Raw genomic sequence first — 18857 nt, 5'->3', positions numbered from 1 at the left:
CAAAACATCCCTTTCACAATGCAACAAAGCATGGTTAATAAAATATTCTATAAAACTCAAAGCTACCTGTGTTTACTGCCTATGAAAGCAAAAAGGTACCATAGTTCATAAATGCAGAAAAAGTTTAAAACTATATAATTGGACACTGTCTTTAAATTTATTTTCTCCCAACATCTGTCTCTCAGTGAATAGCCAGGAGCCCTCCAGATCCGATGAATTAGATTGTTACACCTCCTCCAATTAAAAGAAATAATTTTGTTTTTTACTTTCCATTTAAAAACATTATCATGCATGCAAATCGTATGGAAAATACTTTAAAAATGTTCTTTGCATATAATAACACAAAGTATACAAATTTCACATAAGCATTAATATAGCTTAAAAAAAAAAAAAAAAAGCTATTCTCATCATAACAAAAGATGCAACAATTAAATTGTTTTTAAGACAAGAAGCCTAAAAAATTACTTGGTTGAGAAATTTTTCGAAGTCGAAACGATTTCAAATGAATTCTGGAAAATAAGACATAGTACATTTACATGAAGGCTTCTCCAGAAATGATGCCTCTATTTCATTATGTTGGCCAAGGCCATCAGAGATTAATGTTGGTGGTATGGCAGTAGAGGTTCAGCCTTTCCAGCAATACTACATCACATTTTGTTGTTGTCTGACAGATGGCAGCAGAGGGGTGATCTGACAAAATGGCATTTGACATGGAAGTGCGCATGAAGAAAGGTGTGGAACTGAATTCCTCCATGCAAAAAGAAATAAATAAATAAAATAAAAAATTGCACCCACTGATACTAACTGAATCTTGCCGAATTTCATGGAGACCAAAGAGGGGATGTAAGCACAGTTGGCAGCAGGTGGTGCATTTCAGAAGTGGCAGCAATGTCAGAGAGTTACCTCTGTTGGTTCAGATTTTTGTAAGCATGCTAACTCATATTGTAACCAGAATCTACCTGAGAAAGAAAGCTGGTTTCCCTGCCAGTATAGGAACACACAGCTGAGGATGTGTATCAACGTACTGGGAAGGGCAGAACAAAGGGAAGCAAGGCGGGTTCCCAGCCCAGAGCTCTGGTTATAGGAAACAGTTATCAAGGGGAATTGTTATCCCAAGCTTCCCTGTGACAAAAGACAAAGATAGATCTCTCTTCCTCCTCTGCTGTGTCAGCTCAGATCTCTGTCTGAGATGATTCAATGTTCTGAGCCCACAGGGACACATCTATGACTTCTGCTGTTTCGCATTGCTTCACAGGAGGCTCCAGCAAGCAACAAAGCATGAGCAAAGAGCACCAGGCAGGCAGGAGGCCAAGAACAAAGACTGAGGTAGAAGTGGGGAGAAAAAGATTGGGGCATGGAAGGAAATTTTTCTGAGTGCCAAGATTTAATTGTCTGTGTACCTACTTAAAGGCTTAATCCGCTGCTTTTTAAGCAAAGATTCTTTGAAACACTAAGTGCCTTACCCAGTCAGGGACTGACAAAGCGAAAAGCATATTTTGCATGTGAGAGGTTTTATTACACTTTTTAAAACTTCAGATTTGATACTTCCATAGAGTCCTTACAATAGTAGTTTTTGTGGTAATCTTCCTATTCACAGACACTTGTTTTGTAGCACAGAAACTGATGTTCTTCACATGGCAGGTGCACCTCATAAATCTTACAAATACACATGAAAGATAAAAGATTTTAAGACACAGCAGAAAAAAGGGAGATGTCTTTCCAAAAACACAAACAAGGCAGCTTAATTTTTATGGTCAAACTCTGAGCTGTGGCCACATTTATTTGTTTGCAAGATGAGCAGGAAATTATGAACCCAAGTTCTGTGCCTCAAGGCTGCTCTAAATGAATACCTACCAATATATTGTAGCCAACAGGGACTGTAATAAGACAAAATGGGAAGCAGAAGGAAAAAGGAAGCTAAATACCATTTCTTCAAAAAAAGGCTTTCTGGCATATTTACTCTACAGTGTCCTCAACTCTACTGAAAGTAAGTAGCAAATACTATCAAAGAGTATTTTTTTTTTTTTCAGAAATATATAAATAAGTAAAATAATTAGTGAAATAATCATGGTAATTAATTATGGCAACTCAAAAAATGTTCATAAGGAAGTTGGATTCAGACTACAAGTATATAGTAAACAATCCTGGTATAGGATGTAACTTCTTGAGAAATTGACAACTCTCTCCACCTCCTTATAATTTTACAAGCTCTGTTACATTTCAGTAGTTGCCCCTTCTGTAATAATTTTACCCTCTGACAGGACAAGAAACACTATCTTGCTCCGGCAGTTAAATATTGGTCAACAGATCCTGGTAAGGTAAATTTCTGTTCATTTAAATTCCAATTCCTTTTTATTGTTCTCTTCAGTGCCACTTTCACACCACTAACGGAGGCCCAGCCAGGTGTCTATCTGCCCCTTGCAGGCATGTGAGATGAACAGTTCTCTGCACTGCACTACTTATCTCTCTTGCAACGCTGTTATCAACTAGAAGGATTTATCTAAAGTGCCATATAAAGACATTTTAATTCACCTCAGCCTCATCTCAGTATTCAGAGGGACATATATTTTGTCATTTTGGGGGGCTTTTTTCACATTTTCCTGTCTTAAATGCATTCTATCACAGTAATGTGATCGCAAATCGTCAAAACCCCAATGGTTTTAATTATTCAAATTGTTGCAGTCTACACAGCTGCTAAAACAAAAGCTATACCTCATTGCAATACACGGCTATAGGCACACACTAAATCAGTGCTGTAGGGAAAATAAATTGAACAAAAAATTCCAGCTTCTTTTCTTGTTTCAGTCACGTAGTAAAGGACGGAGGACTTCATTGGGAATGGATTTCTTTTTCTTGAGTTGAGGAGAATGTTCTTGTGTATATAAGCCCATTACTGAAATGGTCACCTGCAACCCATCCTTGGCTAGTTTGCAGGTAAGGACATCAAGGTTCATTAATTCTCCTAGCTGAAAAAGTCATATACATAGTTCTTTCTTTATTCATTGTAAATTCTCAGAAAAAAAAAAAAAAAAAAAAAAAAACAAAACCCTGATATCTTTCTAATAAGGTTTAGGTAGCAGAGTACAAATTTCCACCATACAATTACAAATTTCCAGCACCAAAGAGGTCTTGTTTTTATAAAAGCATTTGGATTTCTGATACTACTTTTAAAGACACTGACTCTGAAATTACCTACAAGCACTCCTGCACAGGATACACCTCCATAGCATCTAAACCTGGCTTAAGGTGGAACACAATAACACTACAAACCAGGTGTGCTTCCTCACATCCTTCTTTGTGCTGATTCAGAAAGAAAACCAGATGAAATTTGCCTAAATTTTATTTATTTATTCATTCATTCATTCACTCATTTTCCTAATCACTTTCCTGAACTGACTCTTTATCGGGTCATAAGTATTGACATATGGTACATGTGTACTCAAATCAACCAAATAAATGTGGGCACTAAAAGCAGTCAACAGCATGAAGATTTGGGTGTATTTCTTTCCCCAGAAGGAAAGTCCTTACAGTTGAAAGGCAAGAAATGAAATTCTAGATGAATGGTTCTCTCATTTCACATCTGTATTAATGACCTTGGTATGGGAAACAGTGATGCATTTGTAATTGTATGGTGGAAATTGGAGTACAAATGAAAGCGGCAGATGGCACAGTTGTATAAATTGAAACCACAACATCATAAGATAATTATGAACTGAATCTGAAGAGGGCTGGAAAAAATACAGGATGACACTTTCCTACACAAAAGGTTACGTGCTCAAAGAAGACTTGATTATCTCCAACTTATGGTGTGATTTCTTAGAAACAGGGCAATGAAAAGCAAAATGATCATTAACAGATGAGAAAATAAGCAAAAGCCACAAATGTGACATTGTTGTGGAAGACAGATACAGTAACATAAAGTTAAATGCATGAAACACAGAGAAATATTAATGTCATTGCATAAGCTTTTATTTATTTGCTTGCTTGTTTTCAGAAGCAGTGCAACTGTGAAAAGATGAATTTTCTTAGCTGAGGACTGAGCCAGTCCACAGGTAAGAGATTAGTGATGCCAACACACTGACTCCTTCTTTGCACAGCTTTTCTCTTACCTTGATCCTAATGAGACCCCAGTCTGAACACTACAAAGTGTTTTGCCTTGACAAGTCTGGCATACAAATATGTGGTAATGATGACCTCGGACTGTGCTTTATTGATGATCTGGGTGAGAAAATTTAGTGCACTCTAAGTAAGTTTGCAGATGACACCAAGCTTGGAGGAAGTGTTGAACTACCTCGGGGTAGGAAAACCCTGCAGAGGGATCTTGACAGGCTCAATCAATGGGGCTGAGGCCAGCTGTACAAGCTTTAACAAAATCCTGAACACAGGACATAACCCTGCCTAAAAGGACCTGGGCTACTGGTGGATGGAAAGCTGGACGTGAGCCAGCAATATACCCTCATAGCCCAGAAAGCCAACCGTATCCTGGGCTGCATCAAAAGAAGTGCAGTCAGCAGTGAGGGAGGTGATCCTGCCCCTCTGCTCTGCACTGGTGAGACCTCTCCTGGAGTACTGCATCCAGATATGAGTCCTCTGGACAGCAGAGATGTGGACCAGTTGGAATGTGTCCAGAGAAGGGTCACAGAAATGATGCAAGGGATGGAACACCTCTCCTACGAGGACAGGCTGAGTGAGCCGGGGCTGTTCAGCCTGGAGAGGGCTCCGTGGAGACCACAGAATAGCATTTCAGTATCTAAAAAGGGGCTGTAAGAAGAAAGGGAGCAAACTTTTTAGCAGGGTCTGCTAAGTCAAAGGGATATGGCTTCAAATTAGAGATTTAGATTGGGCATAAGAAAAAAACTTTTTACAGTAAGGCTGGTGAGGCATGGCACAGGCTGCTATGGAGGGGCCGCAGTCCGTGGAGGCGTTCAGGAACTGCACAGACGTGGCAGCGACAGCCGGGTTAGTGGGCACGGCGGTGACGTGCTTACACTTGGACCAGGTGATCTCAGAGGTCTTTTCTAACCTTTACGATTCTACGACTCTCAGGAAAACGTGAAGGATTCTGAGTACGCGCCCACACACCCGCATTTATACAAACGGCGTGGCACCTACCTCCAACCCCGCCCGCCTTCCCCTCACGTCCCGCCCGGTGCAACGCCGCGCTGCCAGCGTCAGAGCCCAACCCACGCTACAGAACGGCCGCCGCTGCCGCCTCGCTAGAAGCCCCCGCACCCCTCCGCAATTCCCCTCACCCACCCTCAGCTCCTCCCCTTCCGGGGTCGGCGAAGCACAGAGACCGAGCGCACCACTCACTGCCCCTCAGCGGCCCGCAGGGCGTTTTTGTACTTGTACCTTTCCATCAGGCGCGCCGCGGGCAGCCCTGCGAGCGGGAGAAGCGGCGAGGGCCGCCGGGAGGCTGACGTGTCGGCGGGCGGCGGTGGCGGTGGCGGCTGCAGTATGTGAGTGAGCGGGTGCGATCCTGGCCCTGCTGCTCCACATCTGGTCCTCACACCGCCTCTAACCCCCCGCTTTCTTCTCGCTCTTCCCAGGTCGAAGGTCACCTTTAAAGTCACGCTCACCTCCGACCCGCGGCTGCCCTACAAAGTGTGAGTGCGGGGTTGTACTGCGTGAAGTGGGGCCCTGAGCCCTGCGGGGTTCCCTTGGCATTCTTTTGCTTTTATTTTATCGTGGAAGATGAATGGCATGTGTGTCTCAGTTCTGCCTCATCCTGTACGTACACATCTTTGGCAGGAGGGTTGCTGCTCGTAAAGTCGCTTGGTATTGGTTTATGTTAGCAGTCACGCACCCAACGTTTAAACTCTCGTTTCAGGCTAAGCGTGCCCGAAAGTACACCTTTCACAGCTGTCTTGAAGTTTGCTGCTGAGGAAGTAAGTAGAAAGATGTGACTGCTCTTAATTTTGTGACTGTGCCTGAAAACAAAAGGTTGTTGGTTGTAAAATACAACACTGAATCCAACATGCCAAAAAAAAAAAAAATCCTATTGCTAGATACTCATGAGCCCTGGCTTCACTGATGTCAGTGGATCTGTCAAAACTTCCGGATTCTGTAATTCAGCAGTTCTTACAGGATTTGTATGGGAACAGGCTGAGAGAACTGGGAATGTTCAGCATGGAGAAGAGAAGGTTCCAACGTGACCTGAGAGCAGCCTTCCAGTATCTAGAGCTACAGGAAAGAAGACAGATTCTTTATCAGGGTCTGTGGTGACAGAACAAGGGCAAATGGCTTCAAGCTCAAAGAGGGTAGATGTACGTTAGATTGAAGGAAAAAAAAAATTCTACAGTGAGGGTGGTGAGGCAGTGGAACAGTTTGCCCAGAGATGTGGTGGATGCCCTGTCCCTGGAAACTTTCAAGGTGAGGCTGGATCAGGCCTTGGGCAACCTGATCTAGCTGTGGTGTCCCTGTTCACTGCAAGGGAGTTGGACTAGGTGGCCTTCAGGGGTCCCTTCTAACTCTAAGGTTCTATGATTCTAACTCAGTGGTTCTATGATTCTAGGATTCTAATTTGCACATCAGTAGCAAGTGTAAGACCTACTCGTTTTCTTCGCTATTGCACTTTTATGCCAATAATATAAAAATAAATGGTAGTAAACATGATTACAAATTACTTCTGTTGCCTATTTAATATTTTCAATTACTGATGTAGAATATTCAGGATACTCTTTAGCTTTTTTGAAGAAATTAGTAACACTTCTCATGCTTGTTTCCAGCAGTCTTTGATTTTGGAATACATCTCATTTCTGATTGTAGATGGTACTGATGGTACACATATGGGCTAGATTCAAAACCAGACACAAGTGACACTTGTGTTCTTAGCTTTTGTGTGTTTGGTCTTTCACATGGAATCCAAAATCCAGAAATAGGTGCCTAAATTACCTGTGTGAGTTATTAGAGGAGGTGCGTGCTATTTGTTTCAGATTGGGTCTACAAAAGGTTAAGATACATTCATTTGAAACAGCGTTCCAAAGCCAGATGGCTTTTTTTGGTCTAGTCAGCATATTTAGCTGACACTGTCTCTGTTCCTGCAGTCCCCCTTCTGATTTTTTCTAAAATCTGGGGGAGGCTTAGACTACTTTAAGATCTATTTGTTAAAGCATTGGTATTCTAATAAATAATTAGGAATGATAATTGAAAGCGTGTCTTTAACTTTTTTAATATTATATTTATACCACAGTGTGACAGAAGTTCATATCAGAGACACAGCTGATGTGGGAGTAAAAGGGGTTGATTATTTAGTGTGACATTACTTGAACACAATAATAGACATAATAATAAATACTTGAAAATGTGCTTACTGATGTAATGACTTTTTTTTTTTTAAACTGTTTTTCTTCCTTTTTTAAAAATCTGAATGAATGCAGCTGTGCCTACAAAACCCACACACAGAGGCCTAGACTGATAAGTCCAGCAAAGTCTGATGTGTTGTTTCCACTGTTCATTTCCAGAAGGAATTGTCCTGTTCACTCTCTGTTCTTTATCATAGATTCATTGCAGCTCATACATGCAGGGTTAAGGGTGTAATGGAGCTGCATGCTGAATTGTTCAGACTGGATAATTAACTTGTGTCTTTTGAAGTTTCTTTGCTTTATCAGTTAGTGAGTTTAGTTTGTTGGCTGTGTTGGCTTCATCTTTACCACTAATACCTGCAAGAAGTTTAAGTTGGCGTAAGATGATGTATCTTCCAAAACTGACCATGGGTGTTGCTTCCTTCTCTTGCCCTCCTCTGTCTCTGACTGGCAGAGTCACTTTAGAGGCATACTGGGGGTTAAGGCTAAGAGTCACTTTAGAGGCATAGTGTGGGTTCAGGCTAAGCCATATTTTCATTGGCAGCCCAATCTTTTCAATCATAATCTGGATTCCTGACACAAATGCCTGATATTAATGTTGGTATGAGGGAACAAGAAAGACGGGAGGGAACTGAGTAGTTGTTTCACAGCAAGTTATCAGTTTGTAAGGTTTTTAAAGCAAACAAGTTGATTTGTTAAGTGTATTTGATGCAGGATATCCTACTTGGGTTTCAAGGAAAGCTGGGATTTATTTGATGAACAGAGAATTTCTTTGCTACTTGAGCATTAATTTGCCTTTGTATTAAGGAAAGCTTGTATATTTTCAACATGGGACCACAAGCTTATCAAACAAAGGAAGGATTTTTGTTTTTAAGTCAAACAAAATATTAAAATTCAATACTGAATTATAGTGTACCAACTTCCTGTACAAGTTTCCTTTTCTATATTGTGATGATTTTAACGTGCTGAGTATGGCCCAGTATTTTGTACTGTATGATGTCACATTTAGCAATGAAACTTGAAGGAAGAAAGACAAGGAAAAAATTAATAAAGAAAGCAAGCAACCACTGCACATGTACATACACGTACTAAGGCCCTGCTTCCTGAGAAGTGACTGAGCATTACTTGCTGTTGGGAATTGGAGAGTAGTTTTTTTTCTCCTTCTGTTTCTCAGAAGTCTTTTCATTAAGCTGCTTCTGTCTCAAACCTGCAAGTGTTTGTTTTTTTTTTTTTTCTGCCATCTCATTTTCTCCCCTTTTTCCTGCTGAGGAGGAGGAGGGAGAGAGCAACTATGTGTAGTACTTAGCTATTATGAGATGACATATTACTTTTACATTGTTAGTGTTAAATATGTAGCTCCCAATTTTTGAACTCATTACTCAAACCTGGCTTTGAAGACAAATTATTACTTTCCTCATGGCCTTTCTGTAGTGACTCTGGTATATGATTTGTCTTTTGCAAAAGTTACTTTTTTAATGTTACATTGCAAGGTGAGTAAGTAATGACCTGCAATAGGTACAAAGCTAAGAGATTGTAAGTTTAAAATTAATAATAATAAAAAAATGCTACTATTGTGTGTCTGGAGATGAAAGGCAATTTTTCAGTATACCAATAATTAAGTGCTGTATTTAAGCATGGTATCCATGAATTCTAGCTGTTGCTGTTAATGTGTGGAGTTCTTGCAAGTTGAACCTCAGAATTTTGATTTGAGCAATTAGAAAATGAGGAAAGTACAATTAATGAATGCCACTGAAAGGTTCAGCTGAAGTGACTTGCTCAGCAAATGAGAGCTCTCTAATTCTGCCAGAAAAGCATGTAGTATTAGCATTCATAGTTGTGCTTTTTCTTGCATAAGAGAAGTGCTTTCTGAGGAGCAAATGATAGTTGCTGATTACCTGGACACCACTCTTAGGGATTGATCATAGAGCTAAGTAAAATGTGGCAAAGGAGCAACCTGTGGTCCTCAAGCCATCCAAGTGGCACTGATTGATGTGCACCCACACTGCCTACCCCTTCCGTCCTGTGTGATCCAACCACATTATGCAGTACAGGATATTTCTTTGGGTCCTTTGTGACTTCCTATAGTCATGAAAATAAGTCCTAAGAAATAATTATTTTTTGTGTTCTCCGGAAGTTCAGTTATTCTGAAATAATATGCAGCCTATGTCTGATGCAGCCCCATCTGTGCGCTGTTTTTTGTATAGTGGAATTGACCACATATGATGGGTGGATGTGGGGATGGGTATCATGGGGGCATATGGTGCTGACTGAGGGTACAAAGCCTGCTTAGGCTGGTGTCAGAATTCTGACAGAGCTGGATCAGATGCAGTGCTCTTAGTGCCTCCTTTTATAAGCAAATCCTCGAGTGAACTCTTCTTGCAGCAGTGCAGTTGGAGATCAAAATGGAGCCAAGAAGAAAGCTAGGAAATAGGTCAAAATTAACCAAGATTTACTAAAGTTTATTTGGGGTTCAAATACCATCTTCAGTCACAACAGTGGGAAGTTCAAATAGTGATAATGTACCTGATGGTAATACTAATTACTCACAGAGTTGACTTGTATGGTAAAAATATTCTCTCAGTGCAAATTCCATGCATTTCAGATGCAACCTTCTATTTTTTCCTACTGTATAATGTTTTCATATTGGCTCTTGTTCTGGTCCTGTAAGTGTTTCTTTCTGTTGAGCACACCAGTATGAAGTTAGTATGCCCACAAATACGTGCGTGTGTTTTATGTTTAAGATTGTTGACCATTTTTATTCTGGAAAATTTGAGCATATGTATTCTTGGTCAATTGTTTTTTATTTAGAAAAGTATTGTTTGTTCACAGTATTTGGCATGACGTAACGTGTTCTTCTTCGAAGTTCATTTCCATGTGTTTCATAGAATCACAGAATCATAGAATGGCCTGGGTTGAAAAGGACCACAATGATCATCGAGTTTCAACCCCCTGCTATGTGCAGGGTCACCAACCACCAGACCAGGCTGCCCAGAGCCACATCCAGCCTGGCCTTGAATGCCTGCAGGGATGGGGCATCCACAGCCTCCTTGGGCAACCTGTTCCAGTGCGTCACCACCCTCTGTGTGAAAAACTTCCTCCTAATATCTAACCTAACCTCCCCTGTCTTAATTTAAGACCATTCCCCCTTGTCCTATCACTATCCAGCCTTGTAAACATTGGAAGGCTGCAGTGAGGTCTCCCTGGAGCCTTCTCTTCTCCAAGCTAAACAATCCCAGGTCCCTCAACCTTTCCTCATAGGAGAGGTGCTCCAGCCCTCTGATCATCTTAGTGGCCCTCCTCTGGATCCACTCCAAAACTTCCACATCCTTCCTGTACTGGGGGCCCTAGGCCTGGATGCAGTACTCCAGATGGGGCCTCACAAGAGCTGAGTAGAGGGAGTCAATCAGCTCCCTCTTCCTTCTGGCCACCCCTTTTTTAAGGTGTTTTTTTTTTGTTTGTTTGTTTGTTTGTTTTAAGTTTAGTATAATTAGAACTAATATTTCTTCTATATTTTATCCAGTGAATAATGGATGTAGTTATTTTAGTACTGCAAATTTCTTACTCTGTATTGAGATGTCTAATCAACTTTAAGTGTAAATTTTAGTTTTGCTGTATCTCTAAATCTCAGGGGAATATTTTCTCTTGATTCTTTCTACTTGAGTAAGCTAAAATAATCATTGCTTTGAGTATTATCCATGTTTTCTACTTTAACTATGTCTTTTGCATTGTTTTGTTGTACTCATTTCCTGTAGTTCAAAGTTCCTGCAGCAACAAGTGCCATTATCACAAACGGTAAGTATGTAGTTTTTATACTGTAGTTTCAGTTGAGGGATATTGATAGACACAGAAACGTCTTTTCTATCACAGACTCTACAGTGTGCAAACTGAACTTAGTAATATTTAATAATACAGTAGCATTTTTCTGATTATTTACGAATGGGATGAAGGTATGAAGCCATTATTATTCACTGGAGTGGTTTTCTCCTAACACATAGTTTGGATTTCCTATGCTGTAGATTTCTTGTTAGTTTCTTTGATGTGACTGATGTTGATTATTGGAAATAGCTATTTGAAGGGCTGGTGTGATAAGTATGTATTGTTTGATGTTTTATATTTTTGGGCAGTAAGATCAATGTAATAAACTGTGAAGTCCATTTCACTGTCCTGTCTGTCTCTTTTTCTGCTTTAATTTCTTCCTAGATGGAATAGGAATAAACCCTGCACAGACAGCAGGTAAGTTATTATTTATGGAGCCCAGTAGTTCTAAAAAAAACAACTCAGTTATTTTAAGTTAACACATAGCACTCCAGGTTGGTTGTTATATCTCAAGTTTTGATTTCTTAAATGGGAGAACAGTTGTCCAGTCGTTGAAACTACAGTCAGTGTTCTGAGTGAAAGCTTAAATCCACAGAACTGTTGTTCAGTAGGACTGTGGAAGCGTGAGGTACTGATGATCTTTAGGACTTAGCTATTTAGTGCAGTCTAAAAGAGCAATTACTAATTTCTAAAATACCAGATGATAGCTGTATTTTTTTTCACCACTGTGCCTACTCCAGTAGTATTTGGTATTTCAGAAGCCATTCTGATAAGATCTGTTTAGAAGAGTAACACTCTGTTTTAGAGCAGGAACTGTAGGTGCTTTGTAAAGTACATTCTCAAAAAGGGTGGTCTTGCAGATAGTCCTCTTGTTCCCCTCAAGGGATTCCAGGTGATTCCACCTGGTGCAAACTGTGAATCTAATTTTATTCCTGCTTGCAAACATGATGAACAGTTAGTGAAGAGTTCCTTGCTGCTTCTCTGGTTTTTGCCAGATCTTTTTGCCAGATCTTATTCATTTATGTCTTCTGTCTGCTGCGTGTTGCCAAAAGTAGCACAGTTTGCTTCTAGGTTTTTGGGTGTTTTGTTTTTTTGGCTTTCTAGATACCGCTTTCTCATTCATATAATTAGCATACCTAGCCCTCTTAAGATAAATAGTATAAAGTAAAATCTTGCAGAGCATCTCACAGTAAGCAACAGTTAGAAGCTCAATTGCTTGATGTTATTTTTTTGGAATTGTAGAAGGAATCACAGAAGTACAGCAATCCACTTTTGATATCTGCAGTTCTGTCAACAGCATTTGTAAGTGAAGATCAAGAGAGCACTTGGTTTTCTGCACCACATGAGGTTTCTGTCAACCTTGGGCTTGCCTTAGGATACCCTTGTTTTTTGGCCAGTGTGCTGCCTCTGGCAGACTCTTCAGCTGTTGCTGTCCTCATCATGAACATAGAGGCATAGAACCATAGAATTACGGAATGGTTTGGGCTGGAAGGGACTGCTAAGATCATTTAGTTCCAACCCCCCTGCTACAGGCAGGGGCATCTCTCTCTAGACCAGGTCAGTTAAAGCCCCATTGAGCCTGACCTTGAATGTTTCCAGGGAGGAGGCATTCACAGCCTCATTGGGCAATCTGTTCCAGCATCTCACTACCCTCACAGTAAAGAATTTTCTCCTAATATCTAGTCCAAATCTGTCTCATTCCAGTTTAACACCATGTTCCCTTATCCTCTTGCTACCTGCCCTTATAAAAAGTCCCTTCCCAGCTTTCCTGTAGGTCCCCTTCAGGTACTGGAAGGCTGTTATAAGTCTCCCTGGTGCCTTCTCTTCTTCAGGCTGAAGGGCCTCAGCACTCTCATCTTGTCCTCATGGGGAAAGTACTTCAGCACTCTGATCATCTTTGTGGCCCCTGTCTGAACCTAATCCAACAGCTCCATGTCCTTCTTGTGTTGGAGGCTCCAGAACCATACGTAAAACTCCAGGTGGGGTCTCATGAAAGCAGAGTAGAGGAGCAGAATCACCTCCCTCGACCTGCTGATCACATTTCTCTTGATGCAACCTAGAACACAGTTGGCCTTCTGGGCTGCAAGCACACGTTGCTGGCTTATGTTGAGTCTTTCATCAGTCAACGTCCCCAAATCCTTCTCCTCATGGCTGCTCTCAAGCCATTCTCTAGCCAACCTGTATCTGCACTTGGGATTGCCCCGACACGAGTGCAGCACCTTGCACTTGGCCTTGTGGAACTTCATGAGGTTGGCATGGGGCCCACCTTTCAAGCCTGTCCAGGTCCTTCTATATGGCATCCCTTCTTTCTAGCATGTCAGCTGCCACCACTCAGCTTGGCATCATCTGCAAACTTGCTGAGAGTGCACTCGATTGCACTGTTCACATTGCCTACAAAGATGTTAGATAGCACCAGTCCCAACACATCATATGACCAAGTACAATGAAGATAGATGATACAGCTAACAATATAGTTTAGCTACTAGATCATCATCAGCCTGTGAGGACAGTTTTTCATACAGCCACTTAAGAACATTTAGGTGAAACAGTAAAGTCAATTGTTTAAGATAAGATATATTTACACTGTTCTTCTTCCTCAGAGGTATACTTGCATTTTGTATTATGTAGCTTAATCCTGCAAAGTAAATGGATTAAGGGCTACTTTATTCCTGAAAATGAAAATGTTCACATGACAGTTCATCAAGCCTGCAGCTATTCGCATCAATTTCAGATCTCCAGTTGCTTTGCATTAACTCTACTAAATTTTGATAAATGTTGAGCAATTAGTCAGCAGTAATATAACAGCATTTCATAGTCAAGGTTCAGGTAAATTAAAGACATCTAGATTGAGAATATTTCATGATCTTGATCTTGTCTACAAATGTAAGATTAGGCACAGGGGTTTATATATTTCTTTAACAAAGAAGATAAATGCCATTTGCCATGACAGTGTTGTGTGGCATTGCTTTCAACTGAAAGAAGGACTGGGAAAAGAGCCACCAAATCAAGAATTCAAAACAACATCTCTTCTGAGTTTACAAGTAAACCTAAGTAACTCAGTTATAGCCTTAATTCAGCCTTATTGGTGCTTTAGAAGCAACTTGATATGTCAAACCTTACATTTTTTTCCTTTTTACATATTATTAAGTTCTGGTGGGTTGAACCAGTAGTGTTTAAAAACTTCTCCAGTTAAGATGATCTGGGAATAAAATCTTAGCGTTCCTTGGGATTTTAGAGGTTTTGTCCTGTTCTATTTTTAATTTGACTTCCTGACAAAAGCACTCCTCAAGTATGGCTTTAATTCTTCCTACATGATTTCACATGGCAAGGGAAATGAAAGCTGAAGAAGCTGGGCTTAACATTTAATTTCTGTACTGATTTCAGTTTGAAATCCTCAGTAGTTGAGGTAATGGTATGCTGTAACTTTAATAAAACCCACTATGATACTAATGATAGAAGCAGATTAAGAAATGGGTTGAATTACTGCCTGCATGAGCTGTGAAATTTTAGTTTTATGACTACGATTGCAACATAAAAATCACTTCCTGAGAGAAGTCACAGCCCCAAGCTGCTGGATTTCAAGGAGCATTTGAATGGCACTCTCAGAAAGAGAGTTTGAAATTTAGATGGTCCTTTGTGGAGTCAGGAGTTGTATTCGATCCTTGTCTTTCCCTTCCAACTGAGGATATCCTATGATTTTGTGATTGTAATGTATTTCTTCAGTATTTTTTAACATTTGATAATCCATTCTTTAGAATGGAGCTTCTGTTATTATATTGAACAGGTAGAACAGTTTAAATCCTGATCTATGTGGTAGATTCATTAAGTTTAAAAAAAGGAAAGTTTTCCAGTTTGTTGTTAATGAACAAATGTTAAGTATCTTAATCTTTGTTGGTAGTGCACTCATTCTACATCCATGAAATGGAGTGCTTTACAAGGAAAGGGAATTACACTCTTTTTACAAGTCAACACAGAGATGAATAGGAACACGTAGATGTGATTCAAACTCGATATTGTAGAACTGCATACAGTCTGCTTCACAAAGGACCAGTATGAAATTTAAAACATAAAAAAGCAACTCCAAATGGTAATTAAACAATGCATCATGTTTAGTTAATAGAAGAAAACAGTAGAGACGATCCTAAATGCATGCAGAAATAATTCTAGACATAGAAGTATTAAAAATGTTTGTATTGCACACTCCTGGAAAGACTGTCGTGATTGGGACTACACAGTGTTAAATGAGAAGTTGAAGAATTTTTTGATGCTAAATTGAAACTTACAGGAAGGTTTTCTACATATCTAAGTAAGAGTAGAACAGCTGAGATTCTGAAGTTAAAAGCAGATAAATACTGAACTAGGGAGAGAATTAAGAATCAGTATATGCATTAATTACCTCAAAATAATTTTAGTGAATTAAAACTTGATTTCTCAGTCTTGAAATTATCATGACATATAAGTGAAATTAGGCATTCCAGCATAGAACTGCACAGTTGAAAGGCTGTAACTTGCAAGTCTTATATGACTTTGAGTCTGGTATTATTACTTAAAAGCAAGAGCACTTTAGAGAGGCACTGTAGGAAGGATAAGATTAAATTCTGTGGAAATACAAAAAATGGTTTTGTAGCGTATAGAGAAATTGTTACAAAGATGTTGAACACTGATCTAAGGGCATTATTGTTCTTTAAATGTGTATGCTTGCTTAGGAAACTTATTTTGTTTGGTAATGTTCTCTTGTTTGTTTGTTTAGGAAATGTATTTCTAAAGCACGGTTCAGATCTACGGATTATTCCCAGAGATCGAGTTGGAAGCTCTTAATGTCTACTGAAATCTTCTGGAATAAGTGACATTGGCATGTAGCTAAGGTCTATTTATTTTGGGACTCTGCATTGTGACTAAAGAATTGGCCTTTTCAAAGCTACCCTATATGACTTGCCGAGATCCAATCTTTTTTTGTCACACAGATAAAGTCTCATTTTCTTGTTAAAGCATAATAAATAATGCACTGGTTATTTCTTTACTGATATTTTTCAATGGGGTGATCCTATTGAAAAAAAGATGGATGTCTCTAAAGATGTTTATTACTGAAAATGCAAGAGTAAACTCAACCACAATAAGTAATTATTTAAAATATTACATATTGTCAAACTGAGTTTGTGGAAGGGGGAACTTTATGATCTTGTTCCAGAGAAACTGTTCTACTGAGTGTTGGAAGGTTTAGCTTTATTCATTCTTTCTTTTTTCTTTTGATAAAATTCCATGTTGAAAGAAGTTTTACCACAATTCGAGTATTTAGCCCAAATAGAATTGAAAAGTTAAGTGATTTATAATTGAAATAAGTAAGTAAATGCCAAATGTTCCAAAGTAATTGTAATAATTAATTGTTGAAAACATTTTAGATAGCAGAGAATGCAGAGGTACCTATATGTTAACTTCACAAAACATCAAATGAAGTTTCAAACCAAATGCAATTTCAGAGAATTTGTGAGACATAATCTCAAAATGCCATGGAAGGCCTGGCAAAATTTGGGAATGTATAAGTACTGGTCAAATATGTCATTCCTTTTTCTATAAATAGTGGTTCTTTGTAAAAGTTTTGTTTCTGCATATTACAAGAGAATCATAGTTCATCAAAATGTTTGTGTTCAGGTAATATGCTTTTTCTTTATCAGTTGCCTGAGGTAAATTATCAATCATGCATTTTATTTAGAGTAATTGCTGCTTTTCTTGAACTGGTTGTACTACTTTGTGATTCAATCTGTTTGGCCAAGTCTTACCCTGTTGCATTTTGCGTTTCTTACTGAGTTTACAGGAAGTAAAACAGTGGGCAGAGCAGTGCTTGGTTTAATGAGAATCATCACAAATATAACTTCACTGTGCAAAAATTCTCCAGAAGGATGTTCAGATTCGGTTTCAAATAGTGCACAGAATGCCCTGATGAGTGGATATGAATTCAGTATGTAGAAGAAAACGTTCTGAAAGTGATATTTGACTTAAAATTTTCCACCTCTAAGATGGATTGTGAAATTCTGCATTTTCCTTTGTTTTAATAAACAATATGAAAAAAAAAAAAATGTTCCTCTCTCATTTTCTCAGTTCGATTTTGACAGTAATTAAAAATGTCACCCTTTGACCTTTGTAATTAAGATACTGTGAGATTAATTTGAAGCCAGAAGATTCTTACTATGCAGAATTCTGTCCAACACTGACTTGAAGGTATTGTGTGTAGCTTCTATTAATCTAATGCTACAAGATGATTAGAAAGGGCTACGTCAATGGCTTTTAACTTTCTCTGCAGATCTGTTGATGGAATACCTGTAAAAGAATGTAACAAATAGGAAGCTTTCTTTCATGTCTCAAGATGCAGTATAGTTTTCAGAAGGTCATCAGGGCCTTTTCAAAGGCATTTTGAAACTAAGGTGCCTTAGGCTAGTTAAAAGTGATTTCAGATGATTGCTTACTACTTATAATAAGCTTTTACTACACTTTTACTGTGTTAATAGCACAATGTGAAGTATTTGTTTGAGGTGCTGTGTTGCAGCATAGTTTGTGTAATATGCAAATGATTTGTCCATTTGGAAGAATAACTTATCTTTGTAATACTTTCTCTGTTCATGACACCTTTGTGTAAATATGGTCTCTGAAATTTGAATGTAGCTTTTCTATTTGGTGTTAGTAGTAAAATGGTCTCAGCAGACATTTGCAAGTTGATGTTATGTTTGCAAGTACATATTGTTATGTCAAAGTCAGGTTGGATATGTTGTACAGGAAAAATTGTAAATTTAGAAGCAGATTTCCTGGGCTGAGGCAGTCTTCAGAAGATTTTGAAAAGAATCCCTAACTTCCCTTACTTTGTCAAACTTTGTTGCTCCTTTGCTGAAGGCATGAAGGCAATTCAAAGGGTTTGTTTTTTTGTTTTTTTTTCCCTTGTATTGTGAAAGAATGGCTGTTTTACTTTGCAGATACTCTGAAAAGATAGGGCTAAATCCTAGAATGATGATGTGGAAAGTCTTGGTGAGACCTTAAAAGAGCTGTAATGGTTGTTTTGGTTTATAAGATATTGTGGACTTTTTTTTTTTCTCAAGTTTGACAGTATTTTAAGGACATTTTTGAGGAAGTGCAGTGACCTAGTGTAATGTAGAAAAACTGAAAGAATTAGGAAATAGTCTTCACATTATTTCTGTCAGTTATGTTCTTTTCCTTGTATACTCAAGTCTTCATTTTTGCTGTGTTAATTTTCTTCATAGGGGCTCATGTAATGCTTTTTTTTTTTGGATTTAGGATGAGGATAACATTGGTAACATGCGATGTTTTTAGCTGTTGCTGAGCACCACTTGCACAGAGCCAAGAATGTTTCAGCTTCTCACACTGCCCTGCCAGCAAGGGGCTAAGAGTGCACAAGAAGCTGAGAGGGGATGGAACCAGGACAGCTGACCTAAAGTGGATATCTCATACCATAGGGCATCACGCTCAACCATAAAGCTGGGGGAGTTGTCCAGGATGGCTGCCATTCTTTGGAGACTGGCTGAGCATCAGTCAGCTGGTGGTGAACAATTGCATTGTTCATCACTTGATATGTTCATTCTTTTTGTTAAGGTAGTTTTTCTTTCCTTTTCCCCCCACCCCTTTTTTATTAAACTGTCCTTACCTTAGCCCCTGATAGGGGAGTAAGCTAATGGCTCTGTGGTCTTTAGCTGTGTGCCCGATTAAACCACAAAATGTAGCCTTTTTTCATAT

At 39.1% G+C, this 18857-nt stretch overlaps 1 protein-coding gene across 2 annotated transcripts; it reads left to right on the top strand.

Moving 5' to 3' along the window:
• The first annotated feature begins 5398 nt into the window (after positions 1-5398).
• UFM1 (ubiquitin fold modifier 1) lies at positions 5399-16280 on the top strand. Of its 2 annotated transcripts, XM_042838841.1 has the most exons (6): positions 5399-5459; positions 5550-5606; positions 5831-5888; positions 11057-11096; positions 11505-11537; positions 15871-16280. In XM_042838841.1, coding segments are annotated over exons 1-6 (258 nt in total). In that variant the 5' UTR covers positions 5399-5457; the 3' UTR covers positions 15939-16280. The 2 variants fall into 2 exon arrangements, with proteins under 2 accessions (XP_042694775.1, XP_042694776.1); XM_042838842.1 differs by lacking the exons at positions 5399-5459; positions 5550-5606 and adding an exon at positions 5616-5730.
• The last annotated feature ends 2577 nt before the right edge of the window (positions 16281-18857 follow it).

Source organism: Centrocercus urophasianus, unplaced genomic scaffold (assembly GCF_019232065.1).
Source record: "Centrocercus urophasianus isolate 14NV4802_14NV808 unplaced genomic scaffold, USGS_Curo_1.0 seq_9, whole genome shotgun sequence".
Lineage (NCBI taxonomy): Eukaryota > Metazoa > Chordata > Aves > Galliformes > Phasianidae > Centrocercus > Centrocercus urophasianus.
Note: the sequence above shows the minus strand (reverse complement) of the source record. Positions and strands in the feature narration are given on the sequence as shown.

Bases quoted from the DNA above. Each gene is read 5' to 3' on its own strand.
- UFM1 (XM_042838841.1), top strand. The intron at 5,607-5,830 runs GTGAGTGCGGGG...CTCTCGTTTCAG, and splicing joins CCGCGGCTGCCCTACAAAGT to GCTAAGCGTGCCCGAAAGTA. The intron at 11,097-11,504 runs GTAAGTATGTAG...ATTTCTTCCTAG, and splicing joins AAGTGCCATTATCACAAACG to ATGGAATAGGAATAAACCCT.